Source organism: Oncorhynchus nerka, linkage group LG26 (genome assembly GCF_034236695.1).
Source record: "Oncorhynchus nerka isolate Pitt River linkage group LG26, Oner_Uvic_2.0, whole genome shotgun sequence".
Lineage (NCBI taxonomy): Eukaryota > Metazoa > Chordata > Actinopteri > Salmoniformes > Salmonidae > Oncorhynchus > Oncorhynchus nerka.
The window spans coordinates 42,555,019-42,580,318 of NC_088421.1; the positions used below are offsets into that span (position 1 = coordinate 42,555,019).

Consider the following 25,300-nt stretch of genomic DNA (forward strand, 5'->3'; position numbering starts at 1 on the left):
AGTCCCAGTCCCAGTCCCAGTCCCAGTCCCAGCCTAGTGCCTACTGGTCAGCAGCAGCAGGCGACAGCAGTGGGGGTAAACACAGTACCAATGACTCTGACAATAGCCCGGCCTTGTCCCTGACCATGGAGCCTCTCCTGAGACAGACAGCCAGCACAGCCAGTCCCGTGGAGCTGGGGCGGTCCCACCAGTACTTCTCACCCAATCAGAGACAGGCTTTCTACTGTGAACAGTCGCCCATTCGAGAGACGTGTTGCCAATCACCAGAGGACACGCCCATAATGTCCCAGCTGAACCTGCATCATCCAATGGGGAGGCTGGAAACCCCTCTGGGGGTGGGGTCCTCCCACTCCCGGTGCCTGAGTAGCCCTAGTCTGGGACACTGTGACCCCTACCTCGAGGCTAGCCAAGGCTTCACCACCACAGCCAGGAGGACGGTTAGTGAAGGCTACTATGACATGATGGGTCCCCTCAGAAAGACTCTATCCATGGCTAACCATATTAGCATCGACGTGGAGACAGGGGACGGGGGACTTTTGGTGGGGGGCAGGAGGAGAGGAGAAAGTGACACTGGGGACATCGACGATGGTGATCTCTTCTCTGAGAGAGAAGCCACCAACTGGACCTCCAACCACTCGGCCAATAACAACAGCATGACTTTTGACCTTAGGCAGACGGACCAATCACAGGAAAGCTATCTGGACCTCCATTACACCAATACCACGACACACTCCTCTACTGTAACAGGCTCGTGTAACAGTAGCAACATGTGCCAGCAGCACAGCTCCAGAGCCTTCAGCTATATGGAGGCCACAGGGAGAGAGAGTGCTGTCTGCTCTTCCTCTAGCAGACCCAATGAGGGCAGTAGTGCTACTACATATAGTCACCTGTGTCACGGAGCTAGAGATAAACCTGTGTGTCTCTCAGACCACTCTACCCTAGATCATCTCAGAGGTGTTGCTGTTGACTCTCTCTCCAGCTCTTCTGTTGCTGTCAAGTGTGTTAACCTCAACGGTGGTGTAAAGGACGGCGTCCCCACCACCAAAACTACAACTACGGTGTCTGTAGAGGGACACAGTAAAAACCCATCTCTGATTACAGGAGAGAGGCAATTCTCCCATCCCAAGATGATCCCAGGACCAGGCTGTATCCAATCTCCGTCCACATACATGGAGCTTGACACACGCACAGGCCTCAGCACTAAGGCAGTCCTGACAGAGAAGCAGGGGGTAATGTCTGGGAGATACCTTCACATGTTAAAGACAGAGGTCCAGTGGAGGTGATGTCTGGTGGTGTGGGGGAGAGGAGGCTGGGGATGGGGTTGGCCCACCCTGAAGGGGTACTGCTGGAGCCGGTCGGGTCCTTGTTTGAGGCTAGCAGAGGGCTGGACAGTGGGTTGGAGATGACCGGTCATTCCAGCATCAGCCTAGTGAACATCAGCAACTGTAGCTACGATGATGAGGACGATGACATAACAGATATCACTTCTGGAATTTTGGCCGACTACTCCCTGGACTATGCTGACGAGGTCGGAGACGATCTAAGCCCCGCCCACCACCCCCACGGACGCTCCCTGCAGAACCCGGTGGGAACCCCCGACTCCGTGGACACCCTGGACATGCTGTCGCTGTCATTGTCGGTTACCAACGCCAGCCCCTGTGAGGCCTTCAGCCTTGATGACGTCTTTCTCCATCCCTCCTCCTCCCTCTCCTCCTCTTTCACCTCCTCTTCTTTCACCTCCTCATCTATCCTCCCAAAGTCCCTGGACAGTGGCTATGACACAGAGAACAATGAAAGCCCAGAGTTCATCCTAAAGGAGGGAGGTGGGAATGGGGAGTTCCTATTGGACTGCGAAGGAAACCAGCAACAACACCCAGTCCTCGGTGGGAGCCACCTGGCCCGCGGTGGGGTTAGCCTGGGGCCGAGGTCAGACCAGATGGTCCTTCAGCAGGTGGACCTGGGTGATGGGGTTGGGGTCACTCTGTGTACCTCTTCCTCCTCTGGCTGCACTGAGCTGCAGCTAAAGGGACTAAGTGACAAGAATCCGTTCGTGGACTCTGCCTACTTCTCTGACTACGACGCGGAGAACGAGAGGAGTCCCCAGGATGAAGGGAGTAACTTCTTCTCTAGTCCAGGAGATAAGAAGGACTTTGTGGGGCACACAGCCTCGAAACAGAGGATACGGTCGGCGAGGAGAGATGAACTCCAACCACAGACGGAGAGAGAGGACGGTTACCGTGACCTGACAGACCTGACAGGAAACACAAACACAAACACAAATGGATTGGTGGTGTTTGACACTACCAAAGGTTCCTCTCCCTCCTCGGCCCCCGGCCCGCGCCTCTCCATGCTGGCCCCCTTCCCCCCTCAGATGGGGGGCTGTCTGGCCAAAGAGTCCACCCCTGACGATGCTGTAGGCCTGGAGTCTGAGCACAGCGGTGAGGAGCCGGCATCTGGGTGCAGCTCCACCATGGTGTCTGAAGGTTCCTCCACAGTGCAGGAGGCTTCAGCCAGACACCCTGACCAGGAGAACCATCACAGGGCCTCAGAGGATGACTACTCCCCCATCCAGTCCCTGGGCTCCGACTCTACCATAGACTACAGAGAGGAGGTGATGAAAGAGAAGGAGGAGGACGGGGAGGGAGAGCAGGGATCGACTGAGGAGGACATGCCAGAGTTTAATCAGGTCGACGAGGATGGAGAGAATGGAGAGAGAGGAGGAGAAGAGGATGAGTATGAGGAGTTAGAGGAGGAGAACGAAGAGGAGGAGGAGAGGGCTGGCTACAGCAGACACCAGAACGGTCCTGTTGGCCTCCTCACCTCATCTCCATCGCTCCTCTCCTGCTCCCCCTCACTCCAGGAGCTGTGTCGGGAGGTGGAGAGGCGAGCTCCTCTAACAGAGGGGGAGGAGTCAGACGACAGTGAGTCAGAGGAGGAGCTGCGGAGCTACAACCTGCAGGAGGAGCTGAGCGAGGAAGACAGTGAGGGGGAGGTTGGTTATATATTGGTTATATTCACATTCCCCATTTTCCTACATGATGTTATTATATTTTAAACCTGAGATCCGCAATAGGAGCAGCAGCGCCACATGTCACCTCAGGCGCATTTCTTATCATTTTAGCTCGTGGTAATGGCTGCTGCGAAATAAGTGGAATAGTATCAAATACATCAAACACATGATTCTATGTGCCATTCCATTTGCTCCGTTTCAGACATTATTATGAGCCGTTCTCCCCTCAGCAGCCTCCTGTGAAATGGAGGTGGCCGTTTCGCCGCTGTAGATTGGAGCTTTAATCATGTAAAGCAGTGTTTCCCAAAAATCTGAGGAACATGTTTCTGGCCAAGTACTAACACAGTTAATTCAACTAATCAACTCATCACGAATAGTGGAATCAGGTGTGTTAATGATAGGGTTAAAAACTACAATGTGCTCCACTTTGGGTTCCCAGGACCAGGATTAAGACACACTGATGTGAAGTGTGTTGTGACTGACTCACTTGACTTGACTAGGTGATGGGGGTGCCGGTGGTGGTGAGCGATAGTAGTGGGGCCAGAAACCTCCGCAGCCTCCTCAAGATGCCTAAGCTCCTCACACAGTCCTTCTGTGACGAGCTGGACAGGAAGAAGAAAGCCGTGTCCTTCTTTGATGACGTCACCGTCTTCCTGTTCGACCAGGTCAGTCACTCTGCAAGCATAGTGACATCACTATGGTCAATCAATGGCAATATTTCATTCTGAATAAAAAAGGCACCACGCATTATAGAGAATCCATAGTCTTTATAACCACTGCATAGATGCATCACAAATCATTTATAAGCAGTCACACAACATAAAAGTGGTGTTTAAAGTTGGGCCAGTTGAATTATTGTTTTCTGTACTGGTAGATGTATTTGAGACTTTCTGACTGATTTCTCTTTCACCTCCAGGAGAGCCCCACAGGAGAGCTGGCTGACTTCACGTTTCCCCCAGGAGCAGAGTCCAGCGGCCAGACCTCAGGCGGGGAGAACCCCCAGCCGGACCTCCAGCCCCACCCCACCATGGGCCACCACCACCACCACCACCCCACCATGGGCCACCACCTCCACCCCCCGGGCAGGGCACCACACGCCTCAGAGGACTCTGATGGCAACATGTCAGAAGATGGTAAGAGTGAAAAATACTTTCAGTTACAAGAACAGTTAGAGACCAAGAGTGTTAAGAATGGATCCCTGAGGGATACAAGAACAGTAAGAGACCAAGAGTGTTAAGAATGGATCCCTGAGGGATACAAGAACAGTAAGAGACCAAGAGGGTTAAGAATGGATCCCTGAGGGATACAAGAACAGTAAGAGACCAAGAGTGTTAAGAATGGATCTCTGAGGGAATCCACAAGCTACAGTCAGGTATACTGTATCAGTTCTAAACCCCCTCTCCTCTGTGTGTGTGTGTGTGTGTGTGTGTGTGTGTGTGTGTGTGTGTGTGTGTGTGTGTGTGTGTGTGTGTGTGTGTGTGTGTGTGTGTGTGTGTGTGTGTGTGTGTGTGTGTGTGTGTATATTCAGGTGGTGGGTTTGAGTGGGAGGATGACATCCCATTGATGACCAGCCCGTTGTCCAGCCCGTCTACAGCTGAGCCACCGGTCTCTGATCCCATCCCGGTCCCTGCTGCCAAGCCTCCCGAGGACAAGCCTCCCGAGGACAAGCCGGTAGCAGTAACAGCAGCATCACAGTTCTCCCGTTTCAGCGTGTCCCGCTCCCGCTTCTCCATCACACACGTCCCCAATCCAGACATGAACTCTGGAGGTCAGTCCTGGTGAACACACCCCTGGTACTGTAGTAGTCACTAGTGTCCTGTTGAACACACCCCTGGTACTGTAGTAGTCACTAGTGTCCTGTTGAACACACCCCTGGTACTGTAGTAGTCACTAGTGTCCTGTTGAACACACCCCTGGTACTGTAGTAGTCACTAGTGTCCTGTTGAACACACCCCTGGTACTGTAGTAGTCACTAGTGTCCTGTTGAACACACCCCTGGTACTGTAGTAGTCACTAGTGTCCTGGTGAACACACCCCTGGTACTGTAGTAGTCACTAGTGTCCTGTTGAACACACCCCTGGTACTGTAGTAGTCACTAGTGTCCTGTTGAACACACCCCTGGTACTGTAGTAGTCACTAGTGTCCTGTTGAACACACCCCTGGTACTGTAGTAGTCACTAGTGTCCTGTTGAACACACCCCTGGTACTGTAGTAGTCACTAGTGTCCTGGTGAACACACCCCTGGTACTGTAGTAGTCACTAGTGTCCTGTTGAACACACCCCTGGTACTGTAGTAGTCACTAGTGTCCTGTTGAACACACCCCTGGTACTGTAGTAGTCACTAGTGTCCTGTTGAACACACCCCTGGTACTGTAGTAGTCACTAGTGTCCTGTTGAACACACCCCTGGTACTGTAGTAGTCACTAGTGTCCTGTTGAACACACCCCTGGTACTGTAGTAGTCACTAGTGTCCTGGTGAACACACCCCTGGTACTGTAGTAGTCACTAGTGTCCTGTTGAACCCTCCCCTGGTACTGTAGTACTGTAGTAGTCACTAGTGTCCTGTTGAACACACCCCTGGTACTGTAGTAGTCACTAGTGTCCTGTTGAACACACCCCTGGTACTGTAGTAGTCACTAGTGTCCTGGTGAACACACCCCTGGTACTGTAGTAGTCACTAGTGTCCTGTTGAACCCTCCCCTGGTACTGTAGTACTGTAGTAGTCACTAGTGTCCTGTTGAACACTCCCCTGGTACTGTAGTACTGTAGTAGTCACTAGTGTCCTGTTGAACACTCCCCTGGTACTGTAGTACTGTAGTAGTCACTAGTGTCCTGTTGAACACTCCCCTGGTACTGTAGTACTGTAGTAGTCACTAGTGTCCTGTTGAACACTCCCCTGGTACTGTAGTACTGTAGTAGTCACTAGTGTCCTGTTAAACACTCCCCTGGTACTGTAGTACTGTAGTAGTCACTAGTGTCCTGTTGAACACTCCCCTGGTACTGTAGTACTGTAGTAGTCACTAGTGTCCTGTTAAACACTCCCCTGGTACTGTAGTACTGTAGTAGTCACTAGTGTCCTGTTGAACACTCCCCTGGTACTGTAGTACTGTAGTAGTCACTAGTGTCCTGTTGAACACTCCCCTGGTACTGTAGTACTGTAGTAGTCACTAGTGTCCTGTTGAACACTCCCCTGGTACTGTAGTAGTCAATAGTGTCCTGTTGAACACTCCCCTGGTACTGTAGTAGTCACTAGTGTCCTGTTGAACACTCCCCTGGTACTGTAGTAGTCACTAGTGTCCTGTTAAACACTCCCCTGGTACTACAGTACTGTAGTAGTCACTAGTGTCCTGTTGAACACTCCCCTGGTACTGTAGTAGTCACTAGTGTCCTGTTAAACAGTCCCCTGGTACTGTAGTAGTCAATAGTGTCCTGTTGAACACTCCCCTGGTACTGTAGTACTGTAGTAGTCACTAGTGTCCTGTTAAACACTCCCCTGGTACTGTAGTACTGTAGTAGTCACTAGTGTCCTGTTGAACACTCCCCTGGTACTGTAGTACTGTAGTAGTCACTAGTGTCCTGTTGAACACTCCCCTGGTACTGTAGTACTGTAGTAGTCACTAGTGTCCTGTTGAACACTCCCCTGGTACTGTAGTAGTCACTAGTGTCCTGTTGAACACTCCCCTGGTACTGTAGTACTGTAGTAGTCAATAGTGTCCTGTTGAACACTCCCCTGGTACTGTAGTAGTCACTAGTGTCCTGTTGAACACTCCCCTGGTACTGTAGTAGTCACTAGTGTCCTGTTAAAGACTCCCCTGGTACTACAGTACTGTAGTAGTCACTAGTGTCCTGTTGAACACTCCCCTGGTACTGTAGTACTGTAGTAGTCACTAGTGTCCTGTTGAACACTCCCCTGGTACTGTAGTACTGTAGTAGTCACTAGTGTCCTGTTAAACACTCCCCTGGTACTGTAGTACTGTAGTAGTCACTAGTGTCCTGTTGAACACTCCCCTGGTACTGTAGTAGTCACTAGTGTCCTGTTGAACACTCCCCTGGTACTGTAGTAGTCACTAGTGTCCTGTTGAACACTCCCCTGGTACTGTAGTAGTCACTAGTGTCCTGTTAAACACTCCCCTGGTACTGTAGTACTGTAGTAGTCACTAGTGTCCTGTTGAACACTCCCCTGGTACTGTAGTAGTCACTAGTGTCCTGTTAAACACTCCCCTGGTACTGTAGTATTCACTAGTGTCCTGTTAAACACACCCCTGGTACTGTAGTAGTCACTAGTGTCCTGTTGAACACTCCCCTGGTACTGTAGTAGTCACTAGTGTCCTGTTAAACACTCCCCTGGTACTGTAGTAGTCACTAGTGTCCTGTTGAACCCTCCCCTGGTACTGTAGTACTGTAGTAGTCACTAGTGTCCTGTTGAACACTCCCCTGGTACTGTAGTAGTCACTAGTGTCCTGTTGAACACTCCCCTCGTACTGTAGTACTGTAGTAGTCACTAGTGTCCTGTTAAACACTCTCCTGGTACTGTACATTTACATTTACATTTAAGTCATTTAGCAGACGCTCTTATCCAGAGCGACTTACAAATTGGTGCGTTCACCTTAAGACATCCAGTGGAACAGCCACTTTACAATAGTGCATCTAAATCTTTTAAGGGGGGGGGGGTGAGAAGGATTACTTTATCCTATCCTAGGTATTCCTTAAAGAGGTGGGGTTTCAGGTGTTTCGGGAAGGTGGTGATTGACTCCGCTGTCCTGGCGTCGTGAGGGAGTTTGTTCCACCATTGGGGGGCCAGAGCAGCGAACAGTTTTGACTGGGCTGCGCGGGAACTGTACTTCCTCAGTGGTAGGGAGGCGAGCAGGCCAGAGGTGGATGAACGCAGTGCCCTTGTTTGGGTGTAGGGCCTGATCAGAGCCTGGAGGTACTGAGGTGCCGTTCCCCTCACAGCTCCGTAGGCAAGCACCATGGTCTTGTAGCGGATGCAAGCTTCAACTGGAAGCCAGTGGAGAGAGCGGAGGAGCGGGGTGACGTGAGAGAACTTGGGAAGGTTGAACACCAGACGGGCTGCGGCGTTCTGGATGAGTTGTAGGGGTTTAATGGCACAGGCAGGGAGCCCAGCCAACAGCGAGTTGCAGTAATCCAGACGGGAGATGACAAGTGCCTGGATTAGGACCTGCGCCGCTTCCTGTGTGAGGCAGGGTCGTACTCTGCGGATGTTGTAGAGCATGAACCTACAGGAACGGGCCACCGCCTTGATGTTAGTTGAGAACGACAGGGTGTTGTCCAGGATCACGCCAAGGTTCTTAGCGCTCTGGGAGGAGGACACAATGGAGTTGTCAACCGTGATGGCGAGATCATGGAACGGGCAGTCCTTCCCCGGGAGGAAGAGCAGCTCCGTCTTGCCGAGGTTCAGCTTGAGGTGGTGATCCGTCATCCACACTGATATGTCTGCCAGACATGCAGAGATGCGATTCGCCACCTGGTCATCAGAAGGGGGAAAGGAGAAGATTAATTGTGTGTCGTCTGCATAGCAATGATAGGAGAGACCATGTGAGGTTATGACAGAGCCAAGTGACTTGGTGTATAGCGAGAATAGGAGAGGGCCTAGAACAGAGCCCTGGGGGACGCCAGTGGTGAGAGCGCGTGGTGAGGAGACAGATTCTCGCCACGCCACCTGGTAGGAGCGACCTGTCAGGTAGGACGCAATCCAAGCGTGGGCCGCGCCGGAGATGCCCAACTCGGAGAGGGTGGAGAGGAGGATCTGATGGTTCACAGTATCGAAGGCAGCCGATAGGTCTAGAAGGATGAGAGCAGAGGAGAGAGAGTTAGCTTTAGCAGTGCGGAGCGCCTCCGTGATACAGAGAAGAGCAGTCTCAGTTGAATGACTAGTCTTGAAACCTGACTGATTTGGATCAAGAAGGTCATTCTGAGAGAGATAGCGGGAGAGCTGGCCAAGTTGAACCACCCTGGAGGCACGTTCAAGAGTTTTGGAGAGAAAAGAAAGAAGGGATACTGGAGTACTGTAGTAGTCACTAGTGTCCTGTTGAACACACCCCTGGTACTGTAGTAGTCACTAGTGTCCTGTTGAACACTCCCTGGTACTGTAGTAGTCACTAGTGTCCTGTTGAACACACCCCTGGTACTGTAGTAGTCACTAGTGTCCTGTTAAACACTCCCTGGTACTGTAGTACTGTAGTAGTCACTAGTGTCCTGTTGAACACACCCCTGGTACTGTAGTAGTCACTAGTGTCCTGTTGAACACACCCCTGGTACTGTAGTAGTCACTAGTGTCCTGTTGAACACACCCCTGGTACTGTAGTAGTCACTAGTGTCCTGTTGAACACTCCCCTGGTACTGTAGTAGTCACTAGTGTCCTGTTGAACACACCCTGGTACTGTAGTAGTCACTAGTGTCCTGTTAAACACTCCCCTGGTACTGTAGTACTGTAGTAGTCACTAGTGTCCTGTTGAACACACCCCTGGTACTGTAGTAGTCACTAGTGTCCTGTTGAACACACCCCTGGTACTGTAGTAGTCACTAGTGTCCTGTTGAACACACCCCTGGTACTGTAGTAGTCACTAGTGTCCTGTTGAACACACCCCTGGTACTGTAGTAGTCACTAGTGTCCTGTTGAACACACCCCTGGTACTGTAGTAGTCACTAGTGTCCTGTTGAACACACCCCTGGTACTGTAGTAGTCACTAGTGTCCTGGTGAACACACCCCTGGTACTGTAGTAGTCACTAGTGTCCTGTTGAACACACCCCTGGTACTGTAGTAGTCACTAGTGTCCTGTTGAACACACCCCTGGTACTGTAGTAGTCACTAGTGTCCTGTTGAACACACCCCTGGTACTGTAGTAGTCACTAGTGTCCTGTTGAACACACCCCTGGTACTGTAGTAGTCACTAGTGTCCTGTTGAACACACCCCTGGTACTGTAGTAGTCACTAGTGTCCTGGGTGAACACACCTGTTGACCTGGTACCCTACTGTAGTAGTCACTAGTGTCCTGTTGAACACACCCCTGGTACTGTAGTAGTCACTAGTGTCCTGTTGAACACACCCCTGGTACTGTAGTAGTCACTAGTGTCCTGTTGAACACACCCCTGGTACTGTAGTAGTCACTAGTGTCCTGTTGAACACACCCCTGGTACTAGTAGTAGTCACTAGTGTCACTGTGTCCTGAACACACCCCTGGTACTGTAGTAGTCACTAGTGTCCTGTTGAACCCTCCCCTGGTACTGTAGTACTGTAGTAGTCACTAGTGTCCTGTTGAACACTCCCCTGGTACTGTAGTAGTCACTAGTGTCCTGTTGAACACTCCCCTGGTACTGTAGTACTGTAGTAGTCACTAGTGTCCTGTTAAACACTCTCCTGGTACTGTACATTTACATTTACATTTAAGTCATTTAGCAGACGCTCTTATCCAGAGCGACTTACAAATTGGTGCGTTCACCTTAAGACATCCAGTGGAACAGCCACTTTACAATAGTGCATCTAAATCTTTTAAGGGGGGTGGGGGGGTGAGAAGGATTACTTTATCCTATCCTAGGTATTCCTTAAAGAGGTGGGGTTTCAGGTGTTTCGGGAAGGTGGTGATTGACTCCGCTGTCCTGGCGTCGTGAGGGAGTTTGTTCCACCATTGGGGGGCCAGAGCAGCGAACAGTTTTGACTGGGCTGCGCGGGAACTGTACTTCCTCAGTGGTAGGGAGGCGAGCAGGCCAGAGGTGGATGAACGCAGTGCCCTTGTTTGGGTGTAGGGCCTGATCAGAGCCTGGAGGTACTGAGGTGCCGTTCCCCTCACAGCTCCGTAGGCAAGCACCATGGTCTTGTAGCGGATGCGAGCTTCAACTGGAAGCCAGTGGAGAGAGCGGAGGAGCGGGGTGACGTGAGAGAACTTGGGAAGGTTGAACACCAGACGGGCTGCGGCGTTCTGGATGAGTTGTAGGGGTTTAATGGCACAGGCAGGGAGCCCAGCCAACAGCGAGTTGCAGTAATCCAGACGGGAGATGACAAGTGCCTGGATTAGGACCTGCGCCGCTTCCTGTGTGAGGCAGGGTCGTACTCTGCGGATGTTGTAGAGCATGAACCTACAGGAACGGGCCACCGCCTTGATGTTAGTTGAGAACGACAGGGTGTTGTCCAGGATCACGCCAAGGTTCTTAGCGCTCTGGGAGGAGGACACAATGGAGTTGTCAACCGTGATGGCGAGATCATGGAACGGGCAGTCCTTCCCCGGGAGGAAGAGCAGCTCCGTCTTGCCGAGGTTCAGCTTGAGGTGGTGATCCGTCATCCACACTGATATGTCTGCCAGACATGCAGAGATGCGATTCGCCACCTGGTCATCAGAAGGGGGAAAGGAGAAGATTAATTGTGTGTCGTCTGCATAGCAATGATAGGAGAGACCATGTGAGGTTATGACAGAGCCAAGTGACTTGGTGTATAGCGAGAATAGGAGAGGGCCTAGAACAGAGCCCTGGGGGACGCCAGTGGTGAGAGCGCGTGGTGAGGAGACAGATTCTCGCCACGCCACCTGGTAGGAGCGACCTGTCAGGTAGGACGCAATCCAAGCGTGGGCGCGCCGGAGATGCCCAACTCGGAGAGGGTGGAGAGGAGGATCTGATGGTTCACAGTATCGAAGGCAGCCGATAGGTCTAGAAGGATGAGAGCAGAGGAGAGAGAGTTAGCTTTAGCAGTGCGGAGCGCCTCCGTGATACAGAGAAGAGCAGTCTCAGTTGAATGACTAGTCTTGAAACCTGACTGATTTGGATCAAGAAGGTCATTCTGAGAGAGATAGCGGGAGAGCTGGCCAAGGACGGCACGTTCAAGAGTTTTGGAGAGAAAAGAAAGAAGGGATACTGGAGTACTGTAGTAGTCACTAGTGTCCTGTTGAACACACCCCTGGTACTGTAGTAGTCACTAGTGTCCTGTTGAACACTCCCCTGGTACTGTAGTAGTCACTAGTGTCCTGTTGAACACACCCCTGGTACTGTAGTAGTCACTAGTGTCCTGTTAAACACTCCCCTGGTACTGTAGTACTGTAGTAGTCACTAGTGTCCTGTTGAACACACCCCTGGTACTGTAGTAGTCACTAGTGTCCTGTTGAACACACCCCTGGTACTGTAGTAGTCACTAGTGTCCTGTTGAACACACCCCTGGTACTGTAGTAGTCACTAGTGTCCTGTTGAACACTCCCTGGTACTGTAGTAGTCACTAGTGTCCTGTTGAACACACCCCTGGTACTGTAGTAGTCACTAGTGTCCTGTTAAACACTCCCCTGGTACTGTAGTACTGTAGTAGTCACTAGTGTCCTGTTGAACACACCCCTGGTACTGTAGTAGTCACTAGTGTCCTGTTGAACACACCCCTGGTACTGTAGTAGTCACTAGTGTCCTGTTGAACACACCCCTGGTACTGTAGTAGTCACTAGTGTCCTGTTGAACACACCCCTGGTACTGTAGTAGTCACTAGTGTCCTGTTGAACACACCCCTGGTACTGTAGTAGTCACTAGTGTCCTGTTGAACACACCCCTGGTACTGTAGTAGTCACTAGTGTCCTGGTGAACACACCCCTGGTACTGTAGTAGTCACTAGTGTCCTGTTGAACACACCCCTGGTACTGTAGTAGTCACTAGTGTCCTGGTGAACACACCCCTGGTACTGTAGTAGTCACTAGTGTCCTGTTGAACACACCCCTGGTACTGTAGTAGTCACTAGTGTCCTGTTGAACACACCCCTGGTACTGTAGTAGTCACTAGTGTCCTGTTGAACACACCCCTGGTACTGTAGTAGTCACTAGTGTCCTGGTGAACACACCCCTGGTACTGTAGTAGTCACTAGTGTCCTGTTGAACACACCCCTGGTACTGTAGTAGTCACTAGTGTCCTGTTGAACACACCCCTGGTACTGTAGTAGTCACTAGTGTCCTGTTGAACACACCCCTGGTACTGTAGTAGTCACTAGTGTCCTGGTGAACACACCCCTGGTACTGTAGTAGTCACTAGTGTCCTGTTGAACCCTCCCCTGGTACTGTAGTACTGTAGTAGTCACTAGTGTCCTGTTGAACACTCCCCTGGTACTGTAGTAGTCACTAGTGTCCTGTTGAACACTCCCCTGGTACTGTAGTACTGTAGTAGTCACTAGTGTCCTGTTAAACACTCCCCTGGTACTGTACATTTACATTTACATTTAAGTCATTTAGCAGACGCTCTTATCCAGAGCGACTTACAAATTGGTGCGTTCACCTTAAGACATCCAGTGGAACAGCCACTTTACAATAGTGCATCTAAATCTTTTAAGGGGGGTGAGAAGGATTACTTTATCCTATCCTAGGTATTCCTTAAAGAGGTGGGGTTTCAGGTGTTTCCGGAAGGTGGTGATTGACTCCGCTGTCCTGGCGTCGTGAGGGAGTTTGTTCCACCATTGGGGGGCCAGAGCAGCGAACAGTTTTGACTGGGCTGCGCGGGAACTGTACTTCCTCAGTGGTAGGGAGGCGAGCAGGCCAGAGGTGGATGAACGCAGTGCCCTTGTTTGGGTGTAGGGCCTGATCAGAGCCTGGAGGTACTGAGGTGCCGTTCCCCTCACAGCTCCTTAGGCAAGCACCATGGTCTTGTAGCGGATGCGAGCTTCAACTGGAAGCCAGTGGAGAGAGCGGAGGAGCGGGGTGACGTGAGAGAACTTGGGAAGGTTGAACACCAGACGGGCTGCGGCGTTCTGGATGAGTTGTAGGGGTTTAATGGCACAGGCTGGGAGCCCAGCCAACAGCGAGTTGCAGTAATCCAGACGGGAGATGACAAGTGCCTGGATTAGGACCTGCGCCGCTAGTCCTGTGTGAGGCAGGGTCGTACTCTGCGGATGTTGTAGAGCATGAACCTACAGGAACGGGCCACCGCCTTGATGTTAGTTGAGAACGACAGGGTGTTGTCCAGGATCACGCCAAGGTTCTTAGCGCTCTGGGAGGAGGACACAATGGAGTTGTCAACCGTGATGGCGAGATCATGGAACGGGCAGTCCTTCCCCGGGAGGAAGAGCAGCTCCGTCTTGCCGAGGTTCAGCTTGAGGTGGTGATCCGTCATCCACACTGATATGTCTGCAAGACATGCAGAGATGCGATTCGCCACCTGGTCATCAGAAGGGGAAAGGAGAAGATTAATTGTGTGTCGTCTGCATAGCAATGATAGGAGAGACCATGTGAGGTTATGACAGAGCCAAGTGACTTGGTGTATAGCGAGAATAGGAGAGGGCCTAGAACAGAGCCCTGGGGGACGCCAGTGGTGAGAGCGCGTGGTGAGGAGACAGATTCTCGCCACGCCACCTGGTAGGAGCGACCTGTCAGGTAGGACGCAATCCAAGCGTGGGCCGCGCCGGAGATGCCCAACTCGGAGAGGGTGGAGAGGAGGATCTGATGGTTCACAGTATCGAAGGCAGCCGATAGGTCTAGAAGGATGAGAGCAGAGGAGAGAGAGTTAGCTTTAGCAGTGCGGAGCGCCTCCGTGATACAGAGAAGAGCAGTCTCAGTTGAATGACTAGTCTTGAAACCTGACTGATTTGGATCAAGAAGGTCATTCTGAGAGAGATAGCGGGAGAGCTGGCCAAGGACGGCACGTTCAAGAGTTTTGGAGAGAAAAGAAAGAAGGGATACTGGAGTACTGTAGTAGTCACTAGTGTCCTGTTGAACACACCCCTGGTACTGTAGTAGTCACTAGTGTCCTGTTGAACACTCCCCTGGTACTGTAGTAGTCACTAGTGTCCTGTTGAACACACCCCTGGTATTGTAGTAGTCACTAGTGTCCTGTTAAACACTCCCCTGGTACTGTAGTACTGTAGTAGTCACTAGTGTCCTGTTGAACACACCCCTGGTACTGTAGTAGTCACTAGTGTCCTGTTGAACACACCCCTGGTACTGTAGTAGTCACTAGTGTCCTGTTGAACACACCCCTGGTACTGTAGTAGTCACTAGTGTCCTGTTGAACACTCCCCTGGTACTGTAGTAGTCACTAGTGTCCTGTTGAACACACCCCTGGTACTGTAGTAGTCACTAGTGTCCTGTTAAACACTCCCCTGGTACTGTAGTACTGTAGTAGTCACTAGTGTCCTGTTGAACACACCCCTGGTACTGTAGTAGTCACTAGTGTCCTGTTGAACACACCCCTGGTACTGTAGTAGTCACTAGTGTCCTGTTGAACACACCCCTGGTACTGTAGTAGTCACTAGTGTCCTGTTGAACACACCCCTGGTACTGTAGTAGTCACTAGTGTCCTGTTGAACACACCCCTGGTACTGTAGTAGTCACTAGTGTCCTGTTGAACACACCCCTGGTACTGTAGTAGTCACTAGTGTCCTGTTGAACACACCCCTGGTACTGTAGTAGTCACTAGTGTCCTGGTGAACACACCCCTGGTACTGTAGTAGTCACTAGTGTCCTGTTGAACCCTCCCCTGGTACTGTAGTAGTCACTAGTGTCCTGTTGAACACTCCCCTGGTACTGTAGTAGTCAATAGTGTCCTGTTAAACACACCCCTGGTACTGTAGTAGTCACTAGTGTCCTGTTGAACACTCCCCTGGTACTGTAGTACTGTAGTAGTCAATAGTGTCCTGTTGAACACTCCCCTGGTACTGTAGTAGTCACTAGTGTCCTGTTGAACACACCACTGGTACTGTAGTACTGTAGTAGTCAATAGTGTCCTGTTAAACACTCCCCTGGTACTGTAGTACTGTAGTAGTCACTAGTGTCCTGTTGAACACTCCCCTGGTACTGTAGTACTGTAGTAGTCACTAGTGTCCTGTTAAACACTCCCCTGGTACTGTAGTACTGTAGTATTCACTAGTGTCCTGTTGAACACTCCCCTGGTACTGTAGTACTGTAGTAGTCACTAGTGTCCTGTTGAACACTCCCCTGGTACTGTAGTACTGTAGTATTCACTAGTGTCCTGTTGAACACACCCCTGGTACTGTAGTAGTCACTAGTGTCCTGTTAAACACTCCCCTGGTACTGTAGTACTGTAGTAGTCACTAGTGTCCTGTTGAACACTCCCCTGGTACTGTAGTCCTGTTAAACACTCCCCTGGTACTGTAGTACTGTAGTAGTCACTAGTGTCCTGTTAAACACTCCCCTGGTACTATAGTAGTCACTAGTGTCCTGTTGAACACTCCCCTGGTACTGTAGTACTGTAGTAGTCACTAGTGTCCTGTTAAACACTCCCCTGGTACTGTAGTACTGTAGTATTCACTAGTGTCCTGTTGAACACACCCCTGGTACTGTAGTAGTCACTAGTGTCCTGTTGAACACTCCCCTGGTACTGTAGTAGTCACTAGTGTCCTGTTAAACACTCCCCTGGTACTGTAGTAGTCAATAGTGTCCTGTTGAACACTCCCCTGGTACTGTAGTACTGTAGTAGTCACGAGTGTCCTGTTGAACACTCCCCTGGTACTGTAGTACTGTAGTAGTCACTAGTGTCCTGTTAAACACTCCCCTGGTACTGTAGTACTGTAGTAGTCACTAGTGTCCTGTTAAACACTCCCCTGGTACTGTAGTACTGTAGTAGTCACTAGTGTCCTGTTGAACACTCCCCTGGTACTGTAGTACTGTAGTAGTCACTAGTGTCCTGTTAAACACTCCCCTGGTACTATAGTAGTCACTAGTGTCCTGTTGAACACTCCCCTGGTACTGTAGTACTGTAGTAGTCACTAGTGTCCTGTTAAACACTCCCCTGGTACTGTAGTACTGTAGTAGTCACTAGTGTCCTGTTGAACACTCCCCTGGTACTGTAGTAGTCACTAGTGTCCTGTTAAACACTCCCCTGGTACTGTAGTAGTCAATAGTGTCCTGTTGAACACTCCCCTGGTACTGTAGTACTGTAGTATTCACTAGTGTCCTGTTGAACACACCCCTGGTACTGTAGTAGTCACTAGTGTCCTGTTGAACACTCCCCTGGTACTGTAGTAGTCACTAGTGTCCTGTTAAACACTCCCCTGGTACTGTAGTAGTCAATAGTGTCCTGTTGAACACTCCCCTGGTACTGTAGTACTGTAGTAGTCAATAGTGTCCTGTTAAACACTCCCCTGGTACTGTAGTACTGTAGTAGTCACTAGTGCCCTGTTGAACACTCCCCTGGTACTGTAGTACTGTAGTAGTCACTAGTGTCCTGTTAAACACTCCCCTGGTACTGTAGTAGTCACTAGTGTCCTGTTAAACACTCCCCTGGTACTGTAGTACGGTAGTAGTCACTAGTGTCCTGTTGAACACACCCCTGGTTCTGTAGTAGTCACTAGTGTCCTGTTGAACACTCCCCTGGTACTGTAGTACTGTAGTAGTCACTAGTGTCCTGTTAAACACTCCCCTGGTACTGTAGTACTGTAGTAGTCACTAGTGTCCTGTTGAACACTCCCCTGGTACTGTAGTAGTCACTAGTGTCCTGTTAAACACTCCCCTGGTACTGTAGTACTGTAGTAGTCACTAGTGTCCTGTTGAACACTCCCCTGGTACTGTAGTAGTCACTAGTGTCCTGTTGAACACTCCCCTGGTACTGTAGTAGTCACTAGTGTCCTGTTAAACACTCCCCTGGTACTGTAGTACTGTAGTAGTCACTAGTGTCCTGTTAAACACTCCCCTGGTACTGTAGTATTCACTAGTGTCCTGTTAAACACACCCCTGGTACTGTAGTAGTCACTAGTGTCCTGTTGAACACTCCCCTGGTACTGTAGTACTGTAGTATACACTAGTGTCCTGTTGAACACACCCCTGGTACTGTAGTAGTCACTAGTGTCCTGTTGAACACTCCCCCTGGTACTGTAGTAGTCACTAGTGTCCTGTTAAACACTCCCCTGGTACTGTAGTAGTCAATAGTGTCCTGTTGAACACTCCCCTGGTACTGTAGTACTGTAGTAGTCACGAGTGTCCTGTTGAACACTCCCCTGGTACTGTAGTACTGTAGTAGTCACTAGTGTCCTGTTAAACACTCCCCTGGTACTGTAGTACTGTAGTAGTCACTAGTGTCCTGTTAAACACTCCCCTGGTACTGTAGTACTGTAGTAGTCACTAGTGTCCTGTTGAACACTCCCCTGGTACTGTAGTAGTGTAGTAGTCACTAGTGTCCTGTTAAACACTCCCCTGGTACTGTAGTAGTCACTAGTGTCCTGTTAAACACTCCCCTGGTACTGTAGTACTGTAGTATTCACTAGTGTCCTGTTGAACACACCCCTGGTACTGTAGTAGTCACTAGTGTCCTGTTGAACACTCCCCTGGTACTGTAGTAGTCACTAGTGTCCTGTTAAACACTCCCCTGGTACTGTAGTAGTCAATAGTGTCCTGTTGAACACTCCCCTGGTACTGTAGTACTGTAGTAGTCAATAGTGTCCTGTTAAACACTCCCCTGGTACTGTAGTACTGTAGTAGTCACTAGTGCCCTGTTGAACACTCCCCTGGTACTGTAGTACTGTAGTAGTCACTAGTGTCCTGTTAAACACTCCCCTGGTACTGTAGTAGTCACTAGTGTCCTGTTAAACACTCCCCTGGTACTGTAGTACTGTAGTAGTCACTAGTGTCCTGTTGAACACACCCCTGGTTCTGTAGTAGTCACTAGTGTCCTGTTGAACACTCCCCTGGTACTGTAGTACTGTAGTAGTCACTAGTGTCCTGTTAAACACTCCCCTGGTACTGTAGTACTGTAGTAGTCACTAGTGTCCTGTTGAACACTCCCTGGTACTGGTACTGTAGTAGTCACTAGTGTCCTGTTAAACACTCCCTGGTACTGTAGTACTGTAGTAGTCACTAGTGTCCTGTTGAACACTCCCCTGGTACTGTAGTAGTCACTAGTGTCCTGTTGAACACTCCCCTGGTACTGTAGTAGTCACTAGTGTCCTGTTAAACACTCCCCTGGTACTGTAGTACTGTAGTAGTCACTAGTGTCCTGTTAAACACTCCCCTGGTACTGTAGTATTCACTAGTGTCCTGTTAAACACACCCCTGGTACTGTAGTAGTCACTAGTGTCCTGTTGAACACTCCCCTGGTACTGTAGTAGTCACTAGTGTCCTGTTAAACACTCCCCTGGTACTGTAGTAGTCACTAGTGTCCTGTTGAACACTCCCCTGGTACTGTAGTACTGTAGTAGTCACTAGTGTCCTGTTAAACACTCCCCTGGTACTGTAGTACTGTAGTATTCACTAGTGTCCTGTTGAACACACCCCTGGTACTGTAGTAGTCACTAGTGTCCTGTTGAACACTCCCCTGGTACTGTAGTAGTCAATAGTGTCCTGTTAAACACACCCCTGGTACTGTAGTAGTCACTAGTGTCCTGTTGAACACTCCCCTGGTACTGTAGTACTATAGTAGTCAATAGTGTCCTGTTGAACACTCCCCTGGTACTGTAGTAGTCACTAGTGTCCTGTTGAACACACCACTGGTACTGTAGTACTGTAGTAGTCAATAGTGTCCTGTTAAACACTCCCCTGGTACTGTAGTACTGTAGTAGTCACTAGTGTCCTGTTAAACACTCCCCTGGTACTGTAGTACTGTAGTAGTCAATAGTGTCCTGTTGAACACTCCCCTGGTACTGTAGTAGTCACTAGTGTCCTGTTGAACACACCACTGGTACTGTAGTACTGTAGTAGTCACTAGTGTCCTGTTAAACACTCCCCTGGTACTGTAGTACTGTAGTATTCACTAGTGTCCTGTTGAACACTCCCCTGGTACTGTAGTACTGTAGTAGTCACTAGTGTCCTGTTAAACACTCCCCTGGTACTATAGTAGTCACTAGTGTCCTGTTGAACACTCCCCTGGTACTGTAGTACTGTAGTAGTCACTAGTGTCCTGTTAAACACTCCCCTGGTACTGTAGTACTGTAGTATTCACTAGTGTCCTGTTGAACACACCCCTGGTACTGTAGTTGTCACTAGTGTCCTGTTAAACACTCCCCTGGTACTGTAGTACTGTAGTAGTCACTAGTGTCCTGTTGAACACTCCCCTGGTACTGTAGTACTGTAGTAGTCACTAGTGTCCTGTTGAACACACCCCTGGTTCTGTAGTAGTCACTAGTGTCCTGTTGAACACTCCCCTGGTACTGTAGTACTGTAGTAGTCACTAGTGTCCTGTTAAACACTCCCCTGGTACTGTAGTACTGTAGTAGTCACTAGTGTCCTGTTGAACACTCCCCTGGTACTGTAGTACTGTAGTAGTCACTAGTGTCCTGTTAAACACTCCCCTGGTACTATAGTAGTCACTAGTGTCCTGTTGAACACTCCCCTGGTACTGTAGTACTGTAGTAGTCACTAGTGTCCTGTTAAACAGTCCCCTGGTACTGTAGTACTGTAGTATTCACTAGTGTCCTGTTGAACACACCCCTGGTACTGTAGTAGTCACTAGTGTCCTGTTGAACACTCCCCTGGTACTGTAGTAGTCACTAGTGTCCTGTTAAACACTCCCCTGGTACTGTAGTAGTCAATAGTGTCCTGTTGAACACTCCCCTGGTACTGTAGTACTGTAGTAGTCACGAGTGTCCTGTTGAACACTCCCCTGATACTGTAGTACTGTAGTAGTCACTAGTGTCCTGTTAAACACTCCCCTGGTACTGTAGTACTGTAGTAGTCACTAGTGTCCTGTTAAACACTCCCCTGGTAATGTAGTACTGTAGTAGTCACTAGTGTCCTGTTGAACACTCCCCTGGTACTGTAGTACTGTAGTAGTCACTAGTGTCCTGTTAAACACTCCCCTGGTACTATAGTAGTCACTAGTGTCCTGTTGAACACTCCCCTGGTACTGTAGTACTGTAGTAGTCACTAGTGTCCTGTTAAACACTCCCCTGGTACTGTAGTACTGTAGTATTCACTAGTGTCCTGTTGAACACACCCCTGGTACTGTAGTAGTCACTAGTGTCCTGTTGAACACTCCCCTGGTACTGTAGTAGTCACTAGTGTCCTGTTAAACACTCCCCTGGTACTGTAGTAGTCAATAGTGTCCTGTTGAACACTCCCCTGGTACTGTAGTACTGTAGTAGTCAATAGTGTCCTGTTAAACACTCCCCTGGTACTGTAGTACTGTAGTAGTCACTAGTGCCCTGTTGAACACTCCCCTGGTACTGTAGTAGTCACTAGTGTCCTGTTAAACACTCCCCTGGTACTGTAGTACGGTAGTAGTCACTAGTGTCCTGTTGAACACACCCCTGGTTCTGTAGTAGTCACTAGTGTCCTGTTGAACACTCCCCTGGTACTGTAGTACTGTAGTAGTCACTAGTGTCCTGTTAAACACTCCCCTGGTACTGTAGTACTGTAGTAGTCACTAGTGTCCTGTTGAACACTCCCCTGGTACTGTAGTAGTCACTAGTGTCCTGTTAAACACTCCCCTGGTACTGTAGTACTGTAGTAGTCACTAGTGTCCTGTTGAACACTCCCCTGGTACTGTAGTAGTCACTAGTGTCCTGTTGAACACTCCCCTGGTACTGTAGTAGTCACTAGTGTCCTGTTAAACACTCCCCTGGTACTGTAGTACTGTAGTAGTCACTAGTGTCCTGTTAAACACTCCCCTGGTACTGTAGTATTCACTAGTGTCCTGTTAAACACACCCCTGGTACTGTAGTAGTCACTAGTGTCCTGTTGAACACTCCCCTGGTACTGTAGTACTGTAGTATACACTAGTGTCCTGTTGAACACACCCCTGGTACTGTAGTAGTCACTAGTGTCCTGTTGAACACTCCCCTGGTACTGTAGTAGTCACTAGTGTCCTGTTAAACACTCCCCTGGTACTGTAGTAGTCAATAGTGTCCTGTTGAACACTCCCCTGGTACTGTAGTACTGTAGTAGTCACGAGTGTCCTGTTGAACACTCCCCTGGTACTGTAGTACTGTAGTAGTCACTAGTGTCCTGTTAAACACTCCCCTGGTACTGTAGTACTGTAGTAGTCACTAGTGTCCTGTTAAACACTCCCCTGGTACTGTAGTACTGTAGTAGTCACTAGTGTCCTGTTGAACACTCCCCTGGTACTGTAGTAGTCACTAGTGTCCTGTTAAACACTCCCCTGGTACTGTAGTACTGTAGTATTCACTAGTGTCCTGTTGAACACACCCCTGGTACTGTAGTAGTCACTAGTGTCCTGTTGAACACTCCCCTGGTACTGTAGTAGTCACTAGTGTCCTGTTAAACACTCCCCTGGTACTGTAGTAGTCAATAGTGTCCTGTTGAACACTCCCCTGGTACTGTAGTACTGTAGTAGTCAATAGTGTCCTGTTAAACACTCCCCTGGTACTGTAGTACTGTAGTAGTCACTAGTGCCCTGTTGAACACTCCCCTGGTACTGTAGTACTGTAGTAGTCACTAGTGTCCTGTTAAACACTCCCCTGGTACTGTAGTAGTCACTAGTGTCCTGTTAAACACTCCCCTGGTACTGTAGTACTGTAGTAGTCACTAGTGTCCTGTTGAACACACCCCTGGTTCTGTAGTAGTCACTAGTGTCCTGTTGAACACTCCCCTGGTACTGTAGTACTGTAGTAGTCACTAGTGTCCTGTTAAACACTCCCCTGGTACTGTAGTACTGTAGTAGTCACTAGTGTCCTGTTGAACACTCCCCTGGTACTGTAGTAGTCACTAGTGTCCTGTTAAACACTCCCCTGGTACTGTAGTACTGTAGTAGTCACTAGTGTCCTGTTGAACACTCCCCTGGTACTGTAGTAGTCACTAGTGTCCTGTTGAACACTCCCCTGGTACTGTAGTAGTCACTAGTGTCCTGTTAAACACTCCCCTGGTACTGTAGTACTGTAGTAGTCACTAGTGTCCTGTTAAACACTCCCCTGGTACTGTAGTATTCACTAGTGTCCTGTTAAACACACCCCTGGTACTGTAGTAGTCACTAGTGTCCTGTTGAACACTCCCCTGGTACTGTAGTAGTCACTAGTGTCCTGTTAAACACTCCCCTGGTACTGTAGTAGTCACTAGTGTCCTGTTGAACACTCCCCTGGTACTGTAGTACTGTAGTAGTCACTAGTGTCCTGTTAAACACTCCCCTGGTACTGTAGTACTGTAGTATTCACTAGTGTCCTGTTGAACACACCCCTGGTACTGTAGTAGTCACTAGTGTCCTGTTGAACACTCCCCTGGTACTGTAGTAGTCAATAGTGTCCTGTTAAACACACCCCTGGTACTGTAGTAGTCACTAGTGTCCTGTTGAACACTCCCCTGGTACTGTAGTACTATAGTAGTCAATAGTGTCCTGTTGAACACTCCCCTGGTACTGTAGTAGTCACTAGTGTCCTGTTGAACACACCACTGGTACTGTAGTACTGTAGTAGTCAATAGTGTCCTGTTAAACACTCCCCTGGTACTGTAGTACTGTAGTAGTCACTAGTGTCCTGTTAAACACTCCCCTGGTACTGTAGTACTGTAGTAGTCAATAGTGTCCTGTTGAACACTCCCCTGGTACTGTAGTAGTCACTAGTGTCCTGTTGAACACACCACTGGTACTGTAGTACTGTAGTAGTCACTAGTGTCCTGTTAAACACTCCCCTGGTACTGTAGTACTGTAGTATTCACTAGTGTCCTGTTGAACACTCCCCTGGTACTGTAGTACTGTAGTAGTCACTAGTGTCCTGTTAAACACTCCCCTGGTACTATAGTAGTCACTAGTGTCCTGTTGAACACTCCCCTGGTACTGTAGTACTGTAGTAGTCACTAGTGTCCTGTTAAACACTCCCCTGGTACTGTAGTACTGTAGTATTCACTAGTGTCCTGTTGAACACACCCCTGGTACTGTAGTAGTCACTAGTGTCCTGTTAAACACTCCCCTGGTACTGTAGTACTGTAGTAGTCACTAGTGTCCTGTTGAACACTCCCCTGGTACTGTAGTACTGTAGTAGTCACTAGTGTCCTGTTAAACACTCCCCTGGTACTATAGTAGTCACTAGTGTCCTGTTGAACACTCCCCTGGTACTGTAGTACTGTAGTATTCACTAGTGTCCTGTTAAACACTCCCCTGGTACTGTAGTACTGTAGTAGTCACTAGTGTCCTGTTGAACACTCCCCTGGTACTGTAGTACTGTAGTAGTCACTAGTGTCCTGTTAAACACTCCCCTGGTACTGTAGTACTGTAGTATTCACTAGTGTCCTGTTGAACACACCCCTGGTACTGTAGTAGTCACTAGTGTCCTGTTGAACACTCCCCTGGTACTGTAGTAGTCACTAGTGTCCTGTTAAACACTCCCCTGGTACTGTAGTAGTCACTAGTGTCCTGTTAAACACTCCCCTGGTACTGTAGTACTGTAGTAGTCACTAGTGTCCTGTTGAACACACCCCTGGTTCTGTAGTAGTCACTAGTGTCCTGTTGAACACTACCCTGGTACTGTAGTACTGTAGTAGTCACTAGTGTCCTGTTAAACACTCCCCTGGTACTGTAGTACTGTAGTAGTCACTAGTGTCCTGTTGAACACTCCCCTGGTACTGTAGTAGTCACTAGTGTCCTGTTAAACACTCCCCTGGTACTGTAGTACTGTAGTAGTCAATAGTGTCCTGTTGAACACTCCCCTGGTACTGTAGTAGTCAATAGTGTCCTGTTAAACACTCCCCTGGTACTGTAGTACTGTAGTAGTCACTAGTGCCCTGTTGAACACTCCCCTGGTACTGTAGTACTGTAGTAGTCACTAGTGTCCTGTTAAACACTCCCCTGGTACTGTAGTAGTCACTAGTGTCCTGTTAAACACTCCCCTGGTACTGTAATACTGTAGTAGTCACTAGTGTCCTGTTGAACACTCCCCTGGTACTGTAGTACTGTAGTAGTCACTAGTGTCCTGTTGAACACACCCCTGGTTCTGTAGTAGTCACTAGTGTCCTGTTGAACACTCCCCTGGTACTGTAGTACTGTAGTAGTCACTAGTGTCCTGTTGAACACTCCCCTGGTACTGGGGCTCTGATCAGGCCCTACACCCAAACAAGGGCACTGCGTCCATCCACCTCTGGCCTGCTCGCCTCCCTACCACTGAGGAAGTACAGTTCCCGCTCAGCCCAGTCAAAACTGTTCGCTGCTCTGGCCCCCCAATGGTGGAACAAACTCCCTCACGACGCCAGGACAGCGGAGTCAATCACCACCTTCCGGAGACACCTGAAACCCCACCTCTTTAAGGAATACCTAGGATAGGATAAAGTAATCCTTCTCACCCCCCCTTAAAAGACCTAGATGCACTATTGTAAAGTGGCTGTTCCACTGGATGTCATAAGGTGAAAGCACCAATTTGTAAGTCGCTCTGGATAAGAGCGTCTGCTAAATGACTTAAATGTAAATGTAAATGTAAAATGTAGTACTGTAGTAGT

General features: G+C 49.4%; 1 protein-coding gene across 1 annotated transcript in view; it reads left to right on the forward strand.

Annotated features, from left to right (window-relative positions):
* LOC115116125 (serine/threonine-protein kinase LMTK1-like) overlaps nucleotides 1-25,300 on the forward strand; it is a 122,719-nt gene that overhangs the window by 89,633 nt on the left and 7,786 nt on the right. Inside the window, 5 exon segments of the mRNA XM_065010764.1 lie at nucleotides 2-1,271; nucleotides 1,274-2,992; nucleotides 3,511-3,675; nucleotides 3,927-4,143; nucleotides 4,539-4,778. Of these exon segments, the coding sequence (XP_064866836.1) occupies nucleotides 2-1,271; nucleotides 1,274-2,992; nucleotides 3,511-3,675; nucleotides 3,927-4,143; nucleotides 4,539-4,778 (3,611 nt within the window).